This window comes from Tupaia chinensis, unplaced genomic scaffold, assembly GCF_000334495.1.
Source record: "Tupaia chinensis unplaced genomic scaffold, TupChi_1.0 Scaffold000350_1, whole genome shotgun sequence".
Lineage (NCBI taxonomy): Eukaryota > Metazoa > Chordata > Mammalia > Scandentia > Tupaiidae > Tupaia > Tupaia belangeri.
Window position 1 is genome coordinate 9518248 of NW_006159844.1, and position 26111 is coordinate 9544358.

Sequence of the window (26111 nt, forward strand, 5' to 3'; positions counted from 1 at the left end):
AAGTTTTGTGTTTATGGTTTTTTTTTTTTTTTTTTTAATTTAAGCAAAGAGGCTTTTAAAAAACCATGGCAGATGTGGATCCGGATACATTGCTGGAATGGCTACAGATGGGACAGGGAGATGAAAGGGACATGCAACTAATAGCCCTTGAACAGCTATGCATGCTGCTTTTGATGTCTGACAACGTGGATCGCTGTTTTGAAACGTAAGTACATTCTTCATCATCTTCCTTTGGGATTATAGTAGTGACATCTGTTTTCAACTATTTGCTGACTTCAGTTGTGTCCAAATATCACTATAGTGAGTTTTAAATTATATCTTTTAAAAAGAAATTCCTGTGGAGTTGTGTATTTATACTTTTCTGAGAAAAATATAAACTGGTAGGTGAAGTAACTCTAATAACGATAATTGTGATGACATAAATACTTGTTTGTTGAATGAATGGGAATTAGTAGGAATACTGCTTGGTTGATTCATTTTCAAAATAGGTCATGAACTGGGAAAATACAAATATTTATCTTCTTTAAAAGTAAATATATCTGAACCATGAAACTGATTTACAGAATAAAGGAAATGATAATGAGCATATGATTTGGGCTGTCCATTTCTTCATTGGTGCTAAGTCACATGACCTTAATTTAGCTAAAGTAAATAATTTGGTTGTAAATTTCAGTATATATTGGATGTTAACTATACAGTATACTTTTTGGGATAGTGGAAACATTAAGTTCAGAGAGTTTTAACAGTTTTATTCAGAGGTTATATTTTATACAAAATTTGTGTTAAAATACAAAAGAGAATGCATTACTAGATAAATCATTAAAGCTGTGTTTTTTCTTTTATGTAAGTGAAACTTTTCCAGTCAGATTAACCATTCTTCTGAGTGCTGAACATGTTTGTCTTTTATTATTTATTTTTATACTTATCTATATATATATTTTTTTTTTTGAGAGGTTTTCGCTATAGGGCGTGTTCGCTTGCCAGACAGACAGAGATATAGAGACAGAAAGCGAGAAATCACCCCCCAGGGGGGATGGTCATGCCGCAATCCCTTCTCCTCTGTTCTCCTCTTGGGATCTTGGGCACACACGCACACGGCGCCCAGTGTGAGTTTTAAGCCATCAGGTCCAGGACGCAAACCATGGTTGACTACGTGGGAGTCCAGCGACACAGCCATTACGCTAACTGCTGGTTCCCTGTATTTATATTTTTGAATTTCAGTAAGTCATTGAAAATCCAAATGTTTCTATATTTGTTTTAATGCCATTTAAAATTAATTAGCATATGGTAATATTGTGGTATAATTATCTTAAACTCTTTGAGGTAGGAGTAAAGACTATATTATTCAGGCGAGCAGGTGGCCTGGTAGTTAAAGATGTTGGACCTCACACGTGGCTGGCTGCAGTTTGAGTGTTGGACCTGGCAGCTTGCTTTCTCTCTCTTTGTTTTCCTCTGGTCAAATTAAAAACAAAACAAAACAAAACAAATAATAATAAAGTTAAATAAAATCATTCTTAAAAAAAAAAAAGACTGTTATCCACTAAACCGACAAAGCTTCTTTTTAAAACAATTTATTCATTCATATATTTAAATTTTTTTAAAATCCATTTTATTTTAAGAATTATTTTATTGTACTTTATTTTTATTTATTTATGTATTTATTTTAATTTGACCAGAGAGGGACAGAGAGAGAGAGAGAGAGAGAGAGAGAAGGAGGGAAAGCAAACCATCAGACTTAAACTGCTGTTGGCCATGTGGGAGTCCAGACCACATCACCTGTTGGCCCCCATTCATTTATTTTAATTTGATGAGAGAGAAAGAGAGAGAGGGAGAGAGAGAAAGCGTGAAAGCAAGCCACCAGGTCCAGGAATCGAACTGTGGTCAGCCATGTGGGAGTATCTAGCACCCTAACCTCCACATCATCTATCTGCTGGTCCTTTTTTTTTTTTTTTTTTTAAGTTTTGCTATAAGGTGCATGTGATTGCCAGAGGGAGGGGGACATAAAAAATTGTTCCCTAGGGGAAATGACCATGTTGCAATCCCATTTTCTCCATTCTTCTCTCAAGATTTTGGGCATGCCGGTACAAGTCCCTGCATGATTTTCTTTTCTTTTTTTAAAAAGAATTATTTATTGAGTTACTTAAATTTGACCAGAGAGAGAGAGAAGGAAAGTGAGAAAGCAAGCCACCAGGTCTGGGACTTGAACCACTGTCAGTCATGTAGGAGTCCAGTACCCTTAACTACCATACCACCTGCTGGTCCCCTCTGCATGATTTTTAAGCCTCTGGGCCTGGGATCCCTGAATGACTTTCAAGCCTGAGCCTGGTACTCAAACTTAGCATCTGACCATGTAGGATCCAGCTGACTTAACCTCCATGTCAACCTGTTGGCCCAACAAAGCATTTTTAATTGTCTTTATTTTTAGTTATTTAATAATTCTTAGTTGTAGACTCATTTGAAACAATTGTTAAAAGCAGTGCTTATGATAAAAATCCTTATTAACAAAGTTTCCAAATAACAGTCAGTTAGTAGTTCATTTATTTCAAGTAGTTTTTGTTATTGGCTGACTTGTAGTACATAAGACTTGTAGTACATTGGCTATTCTTCTTTTAATCTTTGTTTTAGCAGAATTTGTAGAAAAGGGAATAGAATTTTGAGTATTTGTAGATTTCATTAAAGGGTCTTCATTAACCTGAAAGTTATTTTTGGTATTTTAAAAAGTGGTACTTCTGGCATTGTCTAAGCCTGGTGATTAAGGGAACCTATCCCACATTGGGGACTGCAGTTGGAAACTTGGCCCTTGAGGCTTGAGAAACTCATAGGGTTGGGACCAGTAGTTAGCATAATGGCTATGTCTCTGGACTCCCATGTAGTCAACTGCGGTTTCAGCCCCGGACCCGGTGGCTTAAACTCATGCCGGGCACGTGTGCATACGTGCCCAAGATCCCGAGAGGAGAATGGAGGAGAAGGGATTGCGGCATGGCCATCCCCCCTGGGGGGTGATTTCTCGCTTTCTGTCTCTCTGTCTGTCTCTGTCTGGCGAGTGCACGCGCCCTATAGCAAAAACCTCTCCAAAAAAAAGAAAAGAGATACTCATAGGGTTTGTGTGCACACACGTCCAGAATTCTGACAGGATGGAGAAGCGAAAAGGGGTTGCACCGTGACTGTGACCCTTTGGGTAGTGCTTTCTCCCAGTCCCTCTTTTTGTTTCTCTGGGGTAAGCACATGTGCCATCTGACAAAGAAAAGGAAAAAAGTGGTACTTCACACATCAAATCAACTATCATTTCATGTACTCTATTTGGTAGTAACATAGTACAGGTATTAGTAATGCCATTGAAGGAAATTGTTACTGTATTAAAACCATGTGAAAGAAAAGTTGTTTTCTTTTGTTATAAAGTGTGTGTGTACTTGACAGAGAGGGAAGGAAAGTGAAAAAGCACCTTTCGGGGAGGTAGCCATGCTGCAATCCGTTTGCTTCCATTCTCTTGGGAATTTGGGCATCCCTGCACACAAATCTAGCATGTCTCTTTCAAGCTGTTGGATCTGGACCTGAATTACACAGCCAGCCATATGGGATCTAGCTTCCTTAAGGACCACACCACCAGGTGGCCCATAAAGGAAATTTTTTTCCTTTTTTTTTTTTTTTAAAGAGATTTTTGCTATAAGGCCTGTGCACTTGAAACAGACAAAAAGTGAGAAATTACCCCCCGGGGAGATGGCTATGCTACAATCCCTTTTTCTCCATTCTCCTCTCGGTATCTTAAGCATGCACATACACACACACATACCCAGTGTGAATTTATTTAACTTTATTCATTTATTTTTAATTTGACCAGAGAGGGAGTGGGGGAGAAAGAGAGAGAGAGAGAGAGAGGGAGAGAGAGAGAGAGAGAGAGAGAGAGAAAGTGAAAAAGCAAGCCGCCAGGTCTGGGACTCAGACCGCGTTTGGCCGTGTGGGAGTCCAGTGCCCTTAACCACCACGCTATCTACTGGCACCCCATTATAATGTAATTTTAAAGAACATGAAATTAAAGTTAGATTGGACAGGATTTACTATGTGAAGGAACAAGAATATTTCAAATTGCAGGGACCAACCAGCAGATGGCATGATGATTACATAACTGTATTCCCCTATAGGTGACCATGGTTTGAGTCCCTGGAAGCTTAAAGCTCAAGCTGGGCATATGTGTATGTGTGTGCACGTGCACACGTGTGTCTGTGTGCACGTGTGTGCACGCGCGCCCAGAATCCCAAGAGAATTGAGAAGAAGGGATTATAGTTTGGCCATCTTGCCGGGTGTGTGTGTGTGTGTGTGTGTGTGTGTGTGTGTGTAATTTCTCACTTTCTGTCTCTCTGTCTCTGGCGAAATCTCTGAAACAAATTTTTTTTCAAATCAGAATAATTAGCCTTGCTTCATGTAATATACCAGCAACATTCACAAAATACACATTTGATTAAATTTTATGACAAATTTTTTTAAAGGTTTTTGCCATAGAGTACGTGTGCTTACCAGAGAGAGATAGTGAGAGGGAAAGTGAGAAATCACTACCTCCAAGGGAGATGGCCGCCATGCAGTCGCTTCTCCTCCATTCTCGTCCTAGGATTTTGATCACATGCACAAAAATTATGCTCAGTGTGATTTTCAATCCACCATTCCAGGACTCAAACCGAGGTTGGCCATGTGGGAGTCCAGTGCTGCAACCACTACACCACCTGCAGGCCCCAACAATTTCATTTTTAAGTTTATTCATTTCTTCTCGTGAGAAACAGGCCCCCACAATGTGATCCACCTTTATTCTCAGGGGACCTGGATCACAGGCATGGCTCAGTAATAAGCTTCCCCATGTGGGTCCACTTGTTACCACTGCAACACTGCCTGGTCCCAATTTTGTTTTTAAAACTTATGTTACAGGGGTCAGCAGGTGGTGTGGTGGTTAAGGTGCTAAATTCCCACATGACCAACTGTAGTTCAAGTCCTGGACCCACCCGCTTCAAAAATCATGCCTGATGTGTGAGCTCTCACATTCTGAGAGGAGAATGGAGGACAAGGGATTGTGGCATGACCATCCTCCTTTGAGGGTGATTTCTTTCTCTCTGTCTCTAGCTGGCCTGCAAAAACCTAGGGGGGAAAAACCAACTTAGGTTGCTTTCTTTATTCTACAGCCAGATTTTCTTATTTTTATAATGAAAAAAAATTCTCTGTTCCTTGAGTTTAAGAGAGACAGCATAGTGAGATGGAAAGAATAGGCTGTGGCATCGAAGATCTGGGTTCAGATTCTTGGTGTGCTGTGTGTTTTTTAGCCTCTGAGAACCTTGCTTTCTTCTATTCAAAATGGCAGTAATCTTAGTTCAATGGCTTTTTTAAGGGCTAAAGAAAAGGGAATGTATATAAAAAGTGTTTTGAGTGAAGAGAGCAACTTACTGATACTATTATTTTTTTCTTTTTTTTAGTAATTATTTTACGAGCCAGCAGGTGGCATGATGGTTAAAGGTGTTGGACTACCACATGGCTGACCACAGTTTGAGTCCCAGACCTGGTGGCTTATTTTCTTACTTTCTCTCTCTCATTTACTCTGTCCCTCTCTGGTCAAATTGAAATAGATGAATAAGTGAATAAAATTAAATGAAATAATTTTTTTAATAATTATTTTATTTAACTTTATTTATTTATTTATTTATGTTTTAATTTGACCAGAGAGGGACAGAGAGAGAGAGGGTGAGAAAGCAAGCTGCCAGGTCTGGGACTTGGGACTCCAACTGCAGTCAGCCATGTGGGAGTCTAGCGCCCTTAACCACCATGCCACCTTCCGGCCCCAAATGAAATAATCCTTTATAAAAAAGAGAATTATTTTATTGGGGCCGGCAGGTGTGGTTAAGGCGTTGGACACTCCCACATGGCCCTCCATGTTTCAAGTCCTGCGTCTGGTGGCTTGCTTTTTCACTTTTTCTCTCTCTTTCTGTCTTTTTCTCTGATCAAATTAAAATGAATGAATGAATGAATAAATAAATTCAATAAGTAATTCTTTAAAAAAGGGATTTAATTAGTTAATTAATTAAAATTTGACCAGAGAAAGACAGAGAGATAGAAAGTGAGAAAGCAAACTGCCAGGTCAGGGACTCAAACTATGGGTGGCCATTTGGGAGTCCAGCACTGTTAACCACCATGCCAGCTGTAGGCCCCTATATTATTATTAATAAACAGATAATTTTAAATTATATTTTGGTAGTTCATTCCTTTGAAACAGTAATTGATATTAGAGAATCATTTAAAAAAATTTAATTTTATTAAAATTTGTTTTTATTTGTTATTATCATTATTTTTACTTGATCAGAGAGAGGGAAATTGAGAAAGCAAGCTACCAGGTCCAGGACCTGAACCATAGTTGGCCATGTGGGAGTCTAGCACCTTAACCACCATGCCACCTGCCAGCCCCATATTGGAGAATACTGTATAAAATGATCTTCAGGTCATGTATAGAAAGCCATGTATGTAGGGTGTGTAAGAAACATAAATGAGTATTTTGTTTACACTTGGGTCTCTTCTCTGAGTCTCATGTAAATTCAGTATTCCAAAATCTGAAAAAATCCGAAATCTGAAGCACTTTCAGTCCCAAGCATTTTGGATAAGGGAGAGTCAACCTGTAGTAGCATGTATTACTTGGTTAAATCTAATACAGCACAAGTGCCATATGTTTAGAGATACTTTCATCTGGTTAGCTTGTATTAATAGTTACCTTTCTGTTTAGTCAGACAGATAGTATGGTAGAAATGATGGCCTTTTGCAGAGGACCTGGGTTTAGATGCCTGCTTTGACAGCCAGATAGTATAACAGCCTTTCAAGCCTGTTTCCTCATCCTTGCAAGGTTTTTGTGAAAATTAAATGGGGTGGTGTGTGTGAATGATACTTTTCACATAATAGTTAAGAGTTTCTTTTTAATTTATTGTACACAGCTCTCTGTTTTTTGGTACCAGTTTTGACATTTTCTTTTTGGAGTTAAGCAGTGTAACTTTTTCTATATGCTGCAGTGCCTTTTATGAATGTTTGAATTTGACAAGATAATGGTTGAGAAACTAAAGTGAATTCAAGGGTAACTTTTGCTCTCACATCTGACTTACCGTTGAGCTCTAAAATGTAAGATGAGTTATTGGGTTGTCAGAAAAGTCAATGATTAAAAATCACAACAAATAAAAAGATAAATAAATGAATAAATGTTAAAAAAAAAAGAATAATTTTACTTAATTTTGAGGGCACACATGGATATACAATGAAAAGCCAGTCTTCTTCCTTTTCTTATCTCCTGGTTACACTGTTCCTATCCCTGGAGGAAACAACCATTAATCATTTTCTAGTGTATCCTTTGAGAGATAGCCCCAAGAAGACTATCTTTAGTTTGGATTTCACAACTATTGAATAATGGTAATAAACCTCCTGTTGTGTGTTTACACTAAGATAAAAATACCGGGCCAGCAGGAGGAGTGGTGGTTAAGGCGCTGGAATTCCTACATGACCGACCGGATCTGGCGACTCGCTCGCGCTCTCTCTCTCTCTCTCTGTCTCTCTGTCTTTCTCTGGCAAACTCATGTGAAAAGATAATAAGAGTAATAAATAAATAAATTCTTTTTTAAAAAAAGATAAAAACCTGTAATAGTGCATAATTTTTCAAACTATTAGCTGTTTTTCTACTTTATGTTAGGCATTAGAGATGCAATGATGACCGAAACTGACGTGACTCTGCCCTTAGTAGATTACCTAATAGTTTAAAACATGGAACACATACGTTAAATAATTAGAGGAATAAAATTGTGGCTACAAACTGTGATAAGTTTTTTTTTTTTTTTTTTTTTTTTTCCCTATGGGACTTTTTTCCACCACAAAGATAGGGCACTTGCTCTCACCAGAAAGAGAGTGATAGAAAGCGAGAAATCACCCCTCAGGGGTGATGGCCATGCCACAATCCCTTCTCCTCCATTCTCCTCTTGGGATCTTGGGCACTCATGTACACGCGCCCAGAGTGAGTTTAAGTCACTGGGTCAAGGACTTGAACCGCGATTGATTACATAGGAGTCCAGCGACATAGCCATTACGCTAACTGCTGGTCCCAAACTGTGATAAGTTCTATGAAGGATCATTCAGGGTGCCATGGCATCATATAGCAGGACAGGACCTGGAAGGGTAAGAGTGGTCGGTATGGTGTTTGAGGAGGTGTTTTTTCCTAAAGATAGGAAGGATGAGTAATGAGATAGGAAGGATGATTGAGAAACTTGGGAAAAAACCAGTGTAACCGAGTGGGTAAAAGTTGCCAGAGAGCTGCCCTAAAAGACAAGAGGAAAGATCAGATGAGTCTTTCATGTATGCTAAGTAAGACTTGATTTTATCTTGAAAACTGTGGGGAGGCATTAAAGTGCTATAAATGGGTGAATGATGTGATTACATTTGCCTTTTTAAAGCATTACCTGCTGTATGAAGAATAGGTGGGGATTTGGGGGAGGGATAAAAAGAATGAATGCTTGTAGACTTGTTAGGAGGCTATGATTGGGAGAGAGAAGTTGCAATAAAAGTAGAAAGAAGCAGGTAGGTTAGAGAAGATTTGGAAAGTGAAAATAAGTGAAATAATGAGAATGAGAGGGAAGTCAGTGTCAAGATGATTCAGGTTACAGTGGATGAGGGTAGCCATTCACTGAGGGAACACTGGAAGAAGACTGTTGCAGGACTGAGATCGTGAGTTTGGATTTGGACATGTTGAGTATGAGGTACCTTTGAGACAGTTCAATGGAGATGTTGAGAAAGTGGTTGTATAAATGAGTTTTGACATAAAAGGTGGAGTCTGGATTAACAAAAAATGTTAGAGTTAAAAGTGTTTTTGGAAATTAATTGTCATGAGATAATTGAGGTCTAGGGCAGCAATTTATTTTTTAATTTTGCTGGAGGATACATATGTTCACCAGAGCGATCACAAGAGAGAACCTCCCACCTTCAAGAGGGATGGCCACACCACAATCCCTTTTCCTCCACTCTCCTCTAGAAATTTTGGGCATGCACACACACGTGATGGCAGACTTGAACTGTGCAGTTGGCATATACGATCTATCTGCCTTAAGCACCACACCACTACCTCCTCCTAGTTCTTAAACTCTAGGACTTCCTTTTCTTTTGGGTCTTTTTTTCGCTTTTTTTTGTTTGTTTGTTTTTGTTTTTTTGTTTTTTATTTGAGAAGTTTTTGCTATAGGGCACGTGCACTCGCCAGAAAGACATAGCGACAGAAAGCGAGAAATCACCCCCCCCCCCCCGGCCGCCGGGGAGTGGCCATGCTGTAATCCCTTCTCCTCCACTCTCCTAGTGGGATTTTGGTCATGCATGCACATACACCAAGTATTAGTTTTAAGCCACCGGATCTGGGGCTCAAACTGAGGTCCACTCTGTGAGAGTCCAGTGATATAACCATTATGCCACCTGCTGGTCCCACTTTTCTGGACTTTAAAGATGCTTTCCAATCACCTTTCTGTCTAAAACGAAATTTTCTTTTTGTTTCCCTCTCCATTTTCTCCAACATTACTATAATTTGCCAGAGAGACAGAGAGAGACAGAGAGACAGAAAGCGAGAAATCACCCCCCAGGGGGGATGGTCATGCCGCAATCCCTTCTCCTCCACTCTCCTCTCGGGATCCTGGGCACACACGCATACGCTCCTGGCGTGAGTTCTAAGCCACCGGGTCCGGGATGCGAACTGCGGTTGACTACGTGGGAGTCCAGCGACATAACCATTACGCTAACTGCTGGTTCCCTTAGTCTTAGGACTTCTTTATGATCTTAAAAATTAATTGCGAAGGGACGAGCAGTAGTGGTGACTTCGCTAGACTCCCACATGGCCAATTGCGGTTCAAGTCCCAGACCTGGCACTTGAAAATCATGCTGGGCATGTGTGTGCCCAAAATTCGAAGAGGAGAATGGAGGAGAAGGGATTGCGGTGTGACCATCCCCTGTGGGGGATGATTTTTTCACTTTCCTTCTCACTGTGTCTGTCTCTCTCCCTTTGGTGAGTGTATACACCCTAGGGCAAAAACCTCTCAAAAAGAAAAAAGAGGGGTCGGCAGGTGCTTTGGTGGTTATGGGGTCTGGGCTCCCACATGGCTAACTGAGGTTCAAGACCCAGACCTGGCAGCATGCTTTTTCCCTTTCCTTCTCTCTCTTTCTCTCTGTCTCTCTATCTATCTCTGGTCAACTTCAAAAAAATAAAATAAGGACAAGACTAAAAAAAAAAAAATTAATTGTGAAGCTGGGTGCAGTGATGAGCATCTATAGTCTGAGCTACTTGGGAGGATGATGCAAAACGGTCATGAATTCAAAGCCAGCCTTGGCAACATAGCAAAATCCTGTCTCTGAAAAACCAAAAAGAATATTGTGACCCTGAAGAATTTTTGTTCATGTTGGTTGAGTGTACTGCTATTTACCATATTCCTTTTTTTTTTTTAGAATTATTTAATTTAATTTTATTTATTTATTTTAATTTGACCAGAGAGAGACAGAGTGAGAGAGCGAGAGTGAGAAAGTGAGAAAGCAAGCCACCAAGTCCAAGTCCGTAGTCGAACCGTAGTCCACCATTTGGGAGTCCAGCACTCTTAACCACCACGCCACTTGCCGGCCCTGTTTACCATATTCTAGTTGAAACTAGGAAATTTTAAAAATGGGTTCATTAATTTATTTGAAAATAATAAACCCCTTGCATATTAACATAAATATGTCTTTGTGAAAAATAAGCTTTTCTTGGGAACCAGCAGTTAGCGTAATGGCTATGTCACTGGACTCCCACGTAGTCGACCGCGGTTCATGTCCCGGACCCGGTGGCTTAAAACTCATGCCGGGCGCGTGTGCGTGCGTGCCCAAGATCCCGGGAGGAGAATGGAGGAGAAGGAATTGCGGCGTGACCATCCCCCCTGGGGGGTGATTTCTCGCTTTCTGTCTCTATGTCTCTCTCTGTCTGTCTGGCGAGCGCACGCGCCCTATAGTGAAAAAAAACCCTCTCAAAAAAAAAAATAAGCTTTTCTTTATAAAATGTTTAGGAGAAGAGTGGCATTAGTTTACATTTTTGCAACTCTTGTTAAAGTCTTTCTTAATAGAAGATAGCTAGATTCTCATTTTTGCTTTTGAATTCATGTTGCATTATGTTGTGTTTTTTTTGTTTTGTTTTGGAGAGGTTTTTTGTTTCTTTGTTTGTTTGCTATAGGGTGCATGCGCTCGCCAGACAGAGACAGAAAGCGAGAAATCACCCCCGGGGAGATGGCCACGCCACAATCCCTTGTCCTCCATTCTCCTCTCGGGATCTTAGGCACGCATGCACACACAACCGGCGTGAGTTTTAAGCCACTGGGTCCGGGACTTGAACTGTGGTCGACTACATGGGAGTCCACTGACATAGCCTTTACGCTAACTGCTGGCCCCTGCATTATGTTGTTTTGATGGAAATAAATGGAGAAAAAAAGGGTCAACTCTGTAGCATAGTGGTTAGTCTCTGTGCTGGATCCCACATGGCCAGCAATGGTTTGAATTCCAGCCCTGGTAGCACTGCTTTGTGCGGGTTTGTGTGTGCCCACAACCTGACAAAATGGAGAAATGGAGGCAAAGAGATTGCCCTATTGGGGGATGTGCTCGCTCTCTTTTTCTGGCAAGTACACTTGCCCTCCAGCAATAAAAAATACATACAAAAATATCATTTTTCACAGATGTAGTTGGGAAGGGAAGAATATTATAATAATTTCTTTTTACATCATTATAGGTATTCTTTGATACTGTTCCAAACTCAACAAGTGATTCGCTTTTTTTTGGAGAGGTTTTTGCTAAAGGGCGCTTGTGCCTGCCAGAAAAACAGTCACAGAGACAGAAAGCGAGAAATCAACCCCCAGGGAGATGGCCACACAGCAGTCCCTTCTCCTCCATTCTCCTCTCGGGATCTTGGGCACATACGCACATGCGCCTCGTGTGAGTTTAAGCCACTGGGTCCGAGACTCGAACCGCAGTCAACCACATGGGAGTCCAGTGACATAGCCATTACGCCAACTGTTGGTCCCAACAAGTGTTAGTTTTTTAAGGGGGCAGTTGTAATGTGGATCCCACTATGATATCAGTGAACTTTTTGTACCTGTTAAATTGTCTGTATTGTAGTTTGGGTAGATGTTTTACCCACATTTAATTTTATAAAACAATACCTTACTCATGTGGAAAATACTGGTCCACTGAGTTATATGATATTCAAATGTGATGTATTGCATTCTATAGTATCAAAATGTACTTTTGTAAATATGACTACTTATCTCATCAGAAAGTTAGTCAAGTATTGGGAACCTGTCAAGCTCATGGTGGCAGATTCAAATGTCCCAAAATTGTTAAGTTTGCTCGAAAACTTGACTGTTATCATTGGCAACAAATAATGCCAATTATTTTTCTTGAACTGAAAGACATACTTCATTAATTTTTGAGAAAGTGTTTGCAAGATATCCAATTCTTAATAATCACAGTTTGATGTTCTTTCAAGTAAAGTAGTGTTGTAAGAAAAGCTGGTCAGGCCCAGCCACAGTGGGGTGCCACTGCCCAATACTGGTGCCACATGGGGAGGCCCAGTGTTTAGATCTTGGGTTGACCTGAGTACTCTGGGTGTGTCCATGGGTGCTCCCATGGAGGGTTGGGAGGAATAACATCATAGTGAGACCATGTCTGGAGTCTCTGTCTCCCACTTCCCACACTCATTCAGGAAAAAAAGAAACTTTAGAAGAACAAAAGTGGTTAGTTCATTTCTATTAAATACACTTTTGGGTACTTTTCCTTGACATAACCATCATTCAGGAGTACTTAATGCTTCTTTTTCTTTAAGTAAATATTATAAAGATGTTGGCGTATCTATCTATCTATCTATCTGTCTATCTATCTAATCCTTTCTTTGTCATTAAGGTTATTTTTTGGTGAAGCTGACTTTTTTTTTTCCCCCATGCTACGGCCTGTCAGTAAAGAATACAATTACTGGGCCAGTAGGTGGTATTGGTAGTTAAGGCCCAGGATTCCACTTGATTGACTCCATGGTTGAGTCCTGGACTCAGTAGCTTGAAAAACACTCTGGGCCCAAGAGGAAAATGGAAAAAAAAGGGATTGCCATGTGACTGTCTTCCCTGTGGGGTGATTTCTCACTCCCCTCCCCTCCCCCTCTTTCTCTGGTGAGTGCATGTGCCCTATGGCAAAACAGAATCTAAAAAAAAAAATTACTAGTAATATAGTTTAGTGTTATTGCCTTGATTTATGCTAAAGCACCAGCAGCTTTGTCCACCACAGCTCTTGCATCCTTAGTGCACATATCAGTGTAGTAAAGAATGATTTAAGAAGAGAAAGGGCAATTAGGTTGAGCTATTGTAAGGTCAAGTAGGCTGAAAACTGAAAGGTGTTCTTTCGATTTAGTGACATTCTGAAGATCATTGATGTTAATGAGAGCTGAGCAGCATGGCAGTATGAGGTAGATGTGAATGAATTGTGAAGTGAGGACTTGAAGAAATGGAGACTTGATGTATAAGTGGAGGCTTGATGTATAGAAACTTTTTTGAGAAGTTGAATTGGAAAAGTGTGAAGCTTTCTTTTCTGTGTGATATGTAGTGTTTTAGACATGGTCACACTGTGTTGCAGTCCTCCTGTCTCTCCTTCTCCAGTAGCTGGGACCACAGTCACATGCCACTATGCCTAGCTTTTAGGGTGGAACCAGGAATCAAATGCCCATGTGACCTCCACCTGCCAAGCAGCAGTGTCTAGTCCAGTGTATATACACATACATACAGAGGCTGTTCCTGGGACTATTTGTTTAAAGATCAGAAAGAGGGGGGAGACCAGCAGATGGTGTACTGGTTATGTTGCTGATTCCCACATGGATGATTGTGATTCCAGTCCCAGACCTGACAACTTGGAATGCTGGGCATGGGCACATGCGTGCATGCCCAAAATCCTGAGTGGAGAATGGAAGAGAAGGGATTACAACGTGGCCATCTCCCCTGGGGGTAATTTCTCACTTTCTGTCTGTCTGTCTCTGTCTCTGGCAAGCACACGTGCCCTATAGCAAAAATCTCTTTTAAAAAAAATAGGAAAGGGAAGCAGCAGTTAGCGTAATGGCTATGTTGCTGGACTCCCATGTAATCGACCGCGGTTCATGTCCTGGACCCGGTGGCTTAATACTCACGCCAGATGCATGTGCGTGCGTGCCCAGGATCCCAAGAGGAGAATGGAGGAGAAGGGATTGCGGCGTGACCATCCCCTCTGGGGGGTGATTTCTCGCTTTCTGTCTCTATGTCTGTCTCTGTCTGTCTGGCGAGCTCATGTGCCCTATAGCGAAAACCTCTCAAAAAAAAAAAAAATAGAAAAGAGAATGAATAAATCCAGAGTGTGAAGATTATGAAAAACTGGAAAAGAACTGATTGTTGTCTAGAACCTTGCCTAATGTGCAAATTCTGACTCAGTTGTCCAGTGTGGAGTCTGATGTTCTGTATTCCTAATTTGGTCCTAGGTAATGTAGAAGCCTTTGGTCAGAAAAATCCCACATTGAGTAGCAAAGCTATGAAACACTTGTGGAGAGACTGACTTTAGGTAGAAAGAGATATACTTTCTTTTTTATGGAGGTGGGTAGGATAGATGCAACTGTTTCAGGTTTGATGGTAAAAGTTGAAGAGATTTTCAGTTTGATAACATATTTCCCCCCCAAAGTGGGATATTTAATAGAATGGTAATATCTAGAATTAGTATGGGGAAATGAATATAGTGCCTATAGCTTCGTAATAGGTATCTTAGTCTCTAAGAGTAATGGTCTGAAAATACTGATTTGATTGTGCTACTTTGTTTCACAAAAACTTTTTTAGCTAATGGGTCAAGGTAAAGTGCCATTGTAGTTAATCCTGGGGCTGGCTCCATGGCCCAGAGGTTAAGAGAGCGGGAACCGGGACCAGCAGATGGTGTAATGATTATATCACTGGACTCCCATGTAGTTGACAGTAATTCAAGTCCCAGACCAGCGGGTTAAAACTCAACTCAATGCTGGGTGTGTTTGCATGAATACCCAAAATTCCAAGAGAATGGAGGAGAAGGGATTGCAGCATGGCCATCCCCCCCAGGGGGTGATTTCTTGCTTTCTTTCTCTCTCTGGTGAGCTCCTGTGCTGTATAGCAAAAAATCCTTTCTAAAAAAAAGAGGAGGGATTCCACATAGTCAGTCATGTGGTTTGAAGCTGTGACCTGGTGGTTTGAAAATATGCCAGGCTTATATACATGTGTGCCCCAAATAATGACAGGTTGGAGAAATGAAGGAGGGATTAAAGCACAACCATGCCCCTCTTTTTCTCTCCTTGTCTCTAGTCATGTGCTCTCTGGCTTTTCTTTTTTTTTTTTTTTTTAAAAATTAGGTATTATGGTCAGGGACAATTTTTTTTTTTTAAGAATTATTTTATTTAACTTTATTTATTTTATTTTACTTATTTTAATTTGACCAGAGAGCGGCAGGGAGAGAAAAGAGAGAGTGAGAAAGTAAGCCTCCAGGTCTGGGACTTTAACCATGGTCGGCTGTGCGGAGTTCAGCGCCCTTAACCACCATGCCATCTGCCGGCCCCCCGGCAAATTAAAAAAATTTTTTTGTTGTTGTTGGAAAGGGGTTGCTTTTTTTTTTTTTTTGGCTATAGGTCACGTGCGCTTGCCAGAAAGAGAGAGACAGAGAGACAGAAAGACAGAAAGTGAGAAATCACCCTCCAGGGGGGATGGCCACACCGCAATCCCTTCTCCTCCATTCTCCTCTTGAGATCTTGGGCACGCACGCACACGCACCCAGCGTGAGATTAAGTCACCTGCTATGGGACTCAAACCGTGGTCGACTACATGGGAGTTCAGCAGCATAGCCATTACACTAACTGCTGGTCCCACCCCCCAAATTATTTTTCTGGCAAATTAAAAAATTCTTCGTGCATGCTCATATATAACATTGTTACCACTTTACTATACTTAAAGAGTCTTCTGTTGGATGATGGGCTCATCTGTTGTTTTCCCTTTATTAAGCATACAGATACAGCCATGTGTGCCTGCTTAACAATGGAGATATGTTCCAAGAAGCACATCATTAGGCAATTTTGTCATTGTGTGAATCTCATAGAGTATACCTAAAAAAACCTAGTCGATAAAACCTTTAACATACCTAGGCTATATGGTATAGCCTATCATTAATATAATCTTCTGGGACTACCATTATATATGGTTCATCATTGACCAAAAAAACATCATGTAGTGCATGACTAGCTAATATCCAGATATTCAGTGGATTGAAGAAAATCTCTATATTGGATCTGTTTTCCAATATAAAACCTATAAAAGTGTTTCTGGAATTGTGAAATTGTTTGGCAGTATGTAGGAGGAAAAGTATTGTATTGTCTGAAGCAGAAATAGCAATGGCATCAATATCTACTTTGTCCAACCTTCTTGTATTAATGTTCCTGCATTTTCCATATTGACCCATTTTCTTCTATGCAGTGGCAGTTAATAGGGAGGTGACACTGCTTTCGTTGATTAGCCTTGCCAGCCGATCTTTCCCTGAATAGGGAATGTTTATTAATACAGCAGACACATATAGACCTGGAAAGTTACATAGATGAATTTTTAAAAAAGAATTATTTATTTATTTATTTATTTTTAATTTGACTAGAAGGAGAGAGTTAGAGAGAGAGAGAAAGAAAGTGAGAAAGCAAGCCGCAGGGTCCAGGACTCAAAACACAATTGGCCATGTGGGAATCCAGCGCCCTTAACCACCATGCCACCTGCTGGCCCCTAAATAAATGAATTTCCGTAAACAGAAATTGTGCATGTGCTTTTTTTCAGTGGACATCAGAGAGAAGTGCTAGAATGAGGACAGTTTTTTTTTTTTTTTTAAGCAAGACTGATCTTTATTTGGTGGTGCCAAAAAATGATACAGGTTAGTACTTATACCTGCAATTAATGATGACCCTTCTTTTTGCAGAGTAAGACATATAAAGTCTGAAAAAAAAACTGGAAGAGGTGAGGACAGAGAGTCAGTGTGAGTCCAGCCACTGCCAGCTGCTATATGCCTCCTGTGTTTCAGCAAGGACAGGCCAGCCAAAATTCTGGACTGCCTTCTTTACTGACTTAACAGTGCATTTTTCCTCTGAAAATCTTGTCAATGGTTGTATCTCGTTGTACATATTAAAAATCAGCTATGATAACAAAATCACAATTTTCTGAAGAAATGTACATAATACATTCAGAATCACTGATTGCTTTTCCTTTGTCTTTTTTTCCCTGAACGCTTAGGTATTTGAGTCTCTTGTGTTTCTTCTTTTACACTGGATACAGGCTGTCTGAAAACTATTTCATTATCTTTATCATCATCATTCATTTCGGCCACTTCAGATTTTCGTTTTTCCAGAAATGTTGGTGTACAAACTGGTGTGGGGCCCTGGCTATCCACAGTCTTCTGTCTTCTCAGGAGTGTTGGGGGTGCTTGAAACCTTTTTTTTCTTCTTAGGTAAAACCTGGCTCTTTGTAGATTTCTGAAGATAAGTGTCTAAAAGCTTTACCCCCTTTTTCTGTATAATCAAGGAAGGAAAATTATAATCAATTCTTTTTTTTAGTTAATCTACTCCTGAGTAATTTTTCTTTCCTCTTAAAACGCTTCTTCATCCGTTGCTTTTGTAGAGGTGTCCAATCCTTATTATGTTGTTTCACTGCTGGATATGATGGAATGAGGAAAGTTTTCTGTCAGGGTTCTTAACCTGGAACTTTAGGAATCCATATATGATGAACTTTAGGAAGGTTTTGTTAAGATTTCTAAAATGTCTCTCACCTAAAAAATGAAAAGACAAAACACTGTTCTAAAGAGTAAAACTACTATGAAAATACATGAAGAGAGATTTTTAACTCCTGGCATTTTCGTTCCTTTTTTTTTTTTTTAAGAATTGTTTATTTATTTATTTCCATTTGTTATTGTTATTTTTTCCCTTTATTTGATGAGAGAGAGAGAGAGAAAGGGAAAGTGAGAAAGCAGGCCACCAGGTCCAGGACTTGAACCATGGTTGGCCATGTGGGAATCCAGTGCCCTTATCCACCACACCACCTGCTGGCCCCAACTCCTGGCATTTTCTGTACACATATGTTTCAATGGACTTTGTGTGTGTAATTTGTGTTGACTGCATCATTATACCTTTGATCGAATTCCTCAGAGTCCAGCACTGTGTCTTAACTCATCTTTGTATCCTACTCCCAGCATCTAGCACAGTACTTGTCACAAAAAGGCATTCGATAGATATGTGTTCAATGATTTGCAATCAAGTTTTTTTTTTTTTTTTTTTTTTTTTTGTGTGTGTGTGTGTGTGTATTTTTTAATGTCAGGGGGCATGTTTTTTGTGGACCAGAGAGAGAAAGAAACAAAAAGAGGGAGAGAAAACTCCCTAACAAGACCTGGTTGCACTGGAACCCTTTTTCACCCCGATACTATATCTTGTTGGAATCCTGGGGATGTGTGCTGCAGATAGCATGTTTTTCAAGCTGTTAGGGCTGAGACCCAAATCCTGGTTAGCCACGTAGGATCCGACTTTTTCTCAGTAGCACTTAATTGCAGAGTGATGGTGTTGGCCTTGTGTGTGTATTTTAAATAGTTGGAAAAAAGCAAGCTTACTTTTTGGAATTGGAGTTACCACTTTTTCCTTGAGAGGGTAAGCCGTAATTTTCAACTCCTATACCAGGAGTTATTTTTAGCATAGCAGTACAGAGAAAGTCAAGGCTGTGAGCAGAGGCAAAAATGGAATTATAAATGAAATGGATCAAAAGATGTTCCTATTTATAGTCTTCAAGAATCTAAATTTATTCAACTTACTTAGTTAAAAATGTGTTTTTTATGTATAAGGGAAGTTCCCAATCCATGGACCATATTTAATAAAATACCTACTATAGGTAATGTACTTTATTTTTTAAAAAGCAGTTAAACTTCTTCATGTCATCAGTATTCCAATATTTTGGCCTAAGTCTATGTAATAAACTCTGGAAAAAGCACATGGTAGTTATAATACAGAAACTATTACAGTTTCTAGGGAAATTCTTTCTCTTTTGAACCTTATGAAACTTTTTTGGTTCTTATTTCCATCAGGAAAAGATGCTCATGTAATTGTAAGTTTCATTTTTGAAAACAGTACCTACTTTGAAGTCATCTGAAGATTCTTTTTAATCTCATTTGTGTAGTTGACTAGTCTGACAGGAGTCCTGTAAAGAATGAGTGATTCTAAAGTCTCATGCTTAGGCTACCGTTGGGTCTATAAATTAGTCTTATAATATAGTACCAAGTTTAATATATTAAAGTAATTTTTACCTATAATGTAGGAAGTGAATATTTAGGGGTCAGGTGGTGTGACACAGTGGTAATGCAATACGGAAAAGGCCCTGGGTTCACAGCCTGGGATTTTGCTGAGTACAGTGGGCATATGTGAGTATGTCTGTGACCCAGGCCAGCTGAGATGGGGGTATCATGGCATCAAGAACCCGTTGGGCGAGCTCGTCTCTTTCTGTCCCCCCTCCATATCTGTCATGGAAGAAATAAATAAGTAAACTTTAAAAAATCCACTAGATGGTGGCACAACAGCAGAATGTGAGGCTATATGAGCCCAACCCACATGGGAAGGTTTGAGTTCATGTCTGTTGACCTCCTTGAACACATTGGACACATGCATACTCATGATCAGGGACTGATTGAAGCTCAGGGTAAATCCTGGCATTGAGACCATCCCTGTTGGGGTTGCACACACACGATTGAGCCACTCTGTCTCTCTCACTCATGGAAAAAATAAACTATTAAGAAAAAAAAAAGTAAAGGCCAAATCTAGTAGTGTAGTTGGTAGTAGTCTGAACTGCAGCACTGGAAACCACTGACTGACTGTGGGTTTGGATACCCTGGTCAGCTTAAAAAGGTAACTATTGCATGCCCAAGACCCTGACAAGCAGGGGGGACAGGGAAAGGGGAGTTTACCGTGGTGTCATCCTGTCAGGAGTGCTTCTCTTTCTCCTTTTCTCACTCCATTTTTTTCTCTCTTGTGTGCATGCACATGCCCTCTATCATGAATAAAATCCATAAACTTAAAAAAATATTTAGCAAGTTTAAAATCTTGAGTGTTTTTAGGTATATGTCAGATTTTATGCCACAGATATGTAATTTTAATGTTATTCAGGGAGGGCTATCATTCTCTGTATGATATTTAATTTTTTCTTGAATTCATTTGAATTACATATGGTAAAGTTTACTTTTAATTAATGTAAGTTCTGTGAGTCATGTAACTAAAACTAAAATTGAAATTCAAAACATTTTCCTTACCCTCAACATTACCTACTATTGTCCTTTGAAGTAAAACCCTTCCCCTGCATTAATGCCTGGAAATCAGTGATCTATTCTCTATTGCTATAGGTTTTGGTGTTGTTAATTTTATTTTCTTCCATGAGAAAGAGATAGGAGTGGGCAGGGGAACCCCATCAGGGTCTTTATACCCTGAACCGCCCCAGCCAGCCTGTATCACAGGCACACATGCACTACTGGTGTGTACAAGCGGGAGACTTCAGATGCAGGCCTGGGACCTTCCCATATGGGCTCAGCATCACAGAGTGTTACATTGCCACTGTGCCACTGCTGCTGGCCTTCTGTTACTATAGTTCTTTAAGTCTTAAAAGTCTGTAGAATTTTTGGCATGTAAATGAAATAATACTTTAGGTAGCCTTTTGAGTTTGGTTTCTTTCACTTAGTATATTGCATTTGAGATGATCTACGTAGCTGTGTGTATCAATAGTTCCTTTCCTTTAATTGGTAAATAATATTCCATTTTATCAGTGCACTGACAATGACTTATTTATTCATCTGTGGGAGGATATATTTGGGTTTTTCCAACTTTGGTGATCGTGACCAAAGCTGCTGTTCACATTAAAATACAGGTATTAAGACCAGCAGTTAGCATAATGGCTATGTCACTGGACTCCCATGTAGTCAGCTGTGGTTCAAGTCCCGGACCTGGTGGCTTAAACTCACACTGGGCACATGTGCCTGCGTGCCCAAAATCCCAAGAGGAGAATGGAGAAGGGATTGTGGCGTGACCATCCCCTCTGGAGGGTGATTTCTCGCTTCCTATCTGTCTGTCTGTCTCTGTCTTTCTGGCGAGCGCACACACCCTATAGCAAGAAAAAAAAAATTTATGTGGAGGGACTGGCAGGTGGCCTAATGGTTAAAGGTGCTGGACTCCACATGGCTGACCATGGTTCAAGTCCCAGACCTGGTAGATTTCTTTCTCTGGTCATACTGAATAATAAAGATGATAAATTAAAAGTGAGTAATAATTTTCTTTTTTTGAGGGGGAGAAGTTTTCGCTATAGGGCGCGTGCGCTCGCCAGACAGACAGAGAGAGACATAGAGACAGAAAGCGAGAAATCACCCTCCAGAGGGGATGGTCACGCCACAATCCCTTCTCCATTCTCCTCTCTGGATCTTGGGCACGCACGCACAGGCGCCTGGCATGAGTTTTAAGCCACCGCGTCCAGGACGCGAACCACAGTCGACTACGTGGGAGTCCAGCGACATAGCCATTACGCTAACTGCTGGTTCCTTTTTTTTTTTTTTAGACATTTTTGCCTTAGAGTACCTGTGCTCTCAGTGGGGAAAGAGAGACAGATACAGAAAGAGGAAAAGTGAGAAATTACCCCCGAGGGGGATTGCCCTGCTGCATTCCCTTCTCCTCCATTCTCCTTCCAGGGTCTTGGGCACACAGGCTCACGCACCCAGCATGATTTTCAAGCTACCGGATCCAGGCCTCAAACCGCAGTTGGCCATCTGGGAGTTCAGTGACGTGATCCTATGCCATCTGCTGGCCCCAAACTGAATAATTCTTTTTTTTTTTTTTTTTTTTTTTTTGGAGGGTTTTTGCTTTGGGGGTCAGACAGAGAGAGACAGAGAGACAGAAAGCGAGAAATTACCCCACAGGAGGGATGGCCATGCTGTAATCCCTTCTCCTCCATTCTCCTCTCAGGATCCTGGGCATGCAAGCACATGTACTTGGTGTGAGTTTAAGCCACCAGGTCCGGGACTTGAACTGCAGTCGACTGCATGGAGTCCGATGACATAGCCATTACACCAACTGCTGGTCCCCAAAACTAAATAATTCTTTAAAAAAATTTATATGGAAATGTAAAAGACCTAGACTAGCCAAAACAATATTTACGAAGTACAAAGTTGGAGAACTAATGCTACCATATTTCAGTATTTATTATACAGCTATAGTAATCAAGGCAGTGTGATGTTAGTGTCAGATAGACAAATAAATCAATGGAACAGAACAGAAAGTTCAGAAATAGACTCATATATGTACGACTTATTTTGTTGGAGATGCAAAGGCAGTCCACTGGAAAAAGGATGTTTATTTTCATGGTGCTGAAACATATACCACCCCCCTCAAAAAAAAAAACAAAAAAACCTTTGATTTATACCTCTCACCTTATACAAAAATAAAGTGAAAATGAATTATCGATGTAAGTGCAAATCCTAAACGAAAAACCTCTAGAAGACAAAATAGAAGAAAATCTTTTTGACTTTGGGTTAGACAATTATTTCTTTAAATATCTAAACATGAAAAGCACAATTCATATGAGAATAAATTTATTATGTTTAAAGGTTCTTATTAATTCAGATTCTTTAATAGATATAGGACTATTTAGGTCATCTTCTCAAATGAATTTTGGTAGATTTTTTTTTTTAAAGAATTATTCTGTTTAATATAATTTCAAATTTATGCTGGGCAGGCTCTATAATGCAAGTAGTTAAGAATTGTGCATTGGTCTCAAAATAAAGGGACCAGCAGTTAACGTAATGGCTATGTTGCGCTGGACTCCCATGTAGTTGACCGCCGTTTGCTTTCTGCTTTTCAGAATACTTAGGTAGCTGCTTTTTTGTATTTTGTCCTAGATTTTTTTGTTGTAATTATTGAATGAGATAGGTGATACATTTACTGGCACCAAAGTTTTATTTTTTTCAAGTTACTAAATCCATTTGTTTAGGAGAGTTGGAAAAATCAGAAAGTTTAGAGAATGAAAATTATGTATAATTGTACCATTTAGAAATAAGCCATTTTGGGCCAGCCAGTAGCATGTTGGTTAAGGCAGCTGCATTCCATATGGTCTGCTGAATGATTTGAGTCCTGTACTCAGTGGCCTGAAAAACAAACAACACTGATGCATGTGCTTGTGTGTTTTCCCAGAATATCGAGAGGAAAAAGGGTTGCCATGTGGCCATCTCCCTGAGGGTGCTTTTTCATTCTCTCTGGCTAGCATGTGCTCTGTAGCATATTGAAAAGAAAGAAAGGAAGGAAGAAGGAAGGAAGAAAAAAAGAAAGAAAGAAAGAAAGAAAGAAAGAAAGAAAGAAAGAAAGAAAGAAAGAAGTCATTTTAGGGGCTAGCAGGTGGTGTGGTGGTTGAAAGTGCTGGATTCCCACATGGCTAACTGCAGTTCGAGTCCCAGATCTGACAGCATGCTTTCTTACTTTCCCTTTCTGTCTGTCTCTCTCTGTTTGGTCAAATTAAAAATAATAATAATAAAAAATAGAATAAAACAAAATAGTTATTTTTTAAAAAAGAAGTAATTTTAACCTTTTGATGTAATTTCTGGTTTGCGTATTTTTACATGATAAATGTCATACTGAATGTGATTTTTTTTCTTTTACCTAATATTTTTATCAAATAATTTTGTATCATTACTTTGTCATAAAACATGGCTATGACAGAATTACCACACACAATACAGACTTTTTTTTTTAAAGAACTGTTTATTTTTGGGAACCAGCAGTTAGCATAATGACTATGTTGCTGGACTCCCATGTAGTCGACCACGGTTTATGTCCCAGCCCCGGTGGCTTAAAACTCACGCCGGGCGCGTGTGCGCGCGTGCCCAAGATCCCAAGAAGAGAGTGGAGGAGAAGGGATTGTGGCGTGTCCATCCCCTCTGGGGGGTGATTTCTCGCTTTCTGTCTCTGTGTCTCTCTCTGTCTGTCTGGTGAGCACACGCGCCCTATAGCAAAAACCTCTCCAAAAAAAAAAATTTTTTTTGACCAGAAAAGGGGAACCAGCAGTTAACGTTTCCAGAAACATAACCTAAATATCAAAAAATAATAATAATAAATAAAATCGTTTGATAAAAATATTAGGTAAAAGAAAAAAAAAATCATTCAGCCAGTCAGGATTTTCGGTGTTCACAGGCATGTTTCAGGTCAACTTGGCATGCAGATTCACTTTCCCCACCTTTGGCCTCTTGCTTCCAGCCCTGCCATTTAGTATGCTACTGCCTTTGCTACCTAGGCTAGACCTAAAGTTTGTACTTTAGAAATGGAGATTTTGTAAGAAGTTTATGATGTTTTACTTGGGTGACTGGGTGGATGGTAGGAAAGAGAATAAGAAGAGTATGGTTTATGATAGAGAAACTTTTAGTTTTGGGCAAGTCGTGTTTGTGGGTTCCTGAAACATCTCCAGGATACCAAAAGATGAGTGGGGAAGAAGGTTTTGGGATTTAGGCCAGAGTTTGGGACTTGACATTTTGATTTAATATGGGAAATTGAAAGGAAAGAGGAGTGGGTTTCTTTACCTGTGTTGTGGGAAGGCTGTGGTCAGAAGCACGTAGGGAGGTGGTAATCCAGTGGAGATTGGACTAGGATGAAGTCATAAGGAGGGTGGGTGTGTATTTGTGAGTGGATAGACATGTGGATGGAAGACTGTCCAATAAAGAAACTGAAGGAATTCTTTTTGTTTGGCTTTCCTTTGCAAAAGCAAGAAAATTTCCCCCTTTTCTTTTCCTTAGAATCATTCACGTTGACATAAAACTATAGTGCTTCTGCTTTGCAGGAAATCCTGCTGGGTGTTATATGATATAAATCCCTACCCCTAGGGAGCTTTTAGGCTTTTACAATGGATAATAGAAACATACATTGTAAAGTAAGATAAAACAAACAGGAGCTGGGGACAGTGGTGCATCCTGTCCTCCCAGCTACTTTGGGAGGCCAAGGCAGGAAGCTTATGAGTTTGAAGCCAGCCTGGACAGCATTAAAAAAAAGTAAAACAAAACAATAAAGAAAATACAAAGCATCCCCATAAAACAGGATATCTGTTTTGGGAAGTTAGGGAGGGTGAATCTGAAAGCTAAGGAGGTGACATTTAGGCTATAGGAAGAGTTAGAGGTCAATTAAGCATTTTAGGTGAAGTGAATAATACACATACACACACTAGCATGTTTATTTTTCTATCTCTGTATAGTGAAAACCATGAATTTATGTCAGTACCTCCAATTCCAATCTAATACAACAGGATTTATAGTAGTTTTCTCATTCTATATTTGTAACTCCCCATTCCTTCCTTGAGATACCTGCCTCCTGTTATTTTTAAGTGGTTGCAATAGGGCACATGCACTCCCCAGACAGAGACAAAAAAAAAAGGGAAAGTGATAAATCACCTCCCCCAAGAGGGATGGCCATGCCACAGTCCCTTCTCTTCCATTCTCCTCTTAGGATTTTGGGCATGGTATGTTTTTCAAGCTGCCACGTCCAGGACTTGAACTTTGGTCAGCCATGTTGGGCCCCCTGTTATTCTTAGTATATTTACTTATTTATCCAATTACCCTGTGTATATGAATTGATCATTTCTGAGGCATTTCATTCCACAGATGTCCTTTCCACTTTTCTTATGCCTAGACACCCAGTACCAGAATGAATCTGTTTTCTTATAGATACTTACCTCAACATCAGTAGTAGAGACATACCTTATGTGGATATCTGAGAGTATTTTAGTAATCCAAACCGGACTTTGAAGTTGGTTTAGATTAGGTTATAAAAGAGGATAGGGAGAGAAGTGGACAGATTTAAGATAATATATGTTAGAGTGCTTAATTGGTATGTTTAACAAATGGATTGGGTTTATGATGTGAGAAAAATGGGAAAATTGAGTATGATCCTCAGGTTTCTCGCCTTCTGTATACTTGACACTTAGTGCAATGGGAGTGGAAGCACAGATCAGATCAGGATTTTGTATGGAATATATATA

At 39.9% G+C, this 26111-nt stretch overlaps 1 protein-coding gene and 1 pseudogene across 2 annotated transcripts in view; one reads left to right on the forward strand and one right to left on the reverse strand.

The window, feature by feature from the left end:
* Nucleotides 1-48: 48 nt before the first annotated feature.
* Nucleotides 49-26111, forward strand: part of HECTD1 (HECT domain E3 ubiquitin protein ligase 1) — a gene marked incomplete in the record, with an annotated part of 117516 nt that continues 91453 nt past the window's right edge. For both annotated transcript variants that reach the window (XM_027773407.1, XM_027773408.1), the window contains 1 exon segment: nucleotides 49-205. In XM_027773407.1, the coding sequence (XP_027629208.1) occupies nucleotides 66-205 (140 nt within the window).
* LOC102478441 (MKI67 FHA domain-interacting nucleolar phosphoprotein pseudogene) lies at nucleotides 17238-19777 on the reverse strand (annotated as a pseudogene).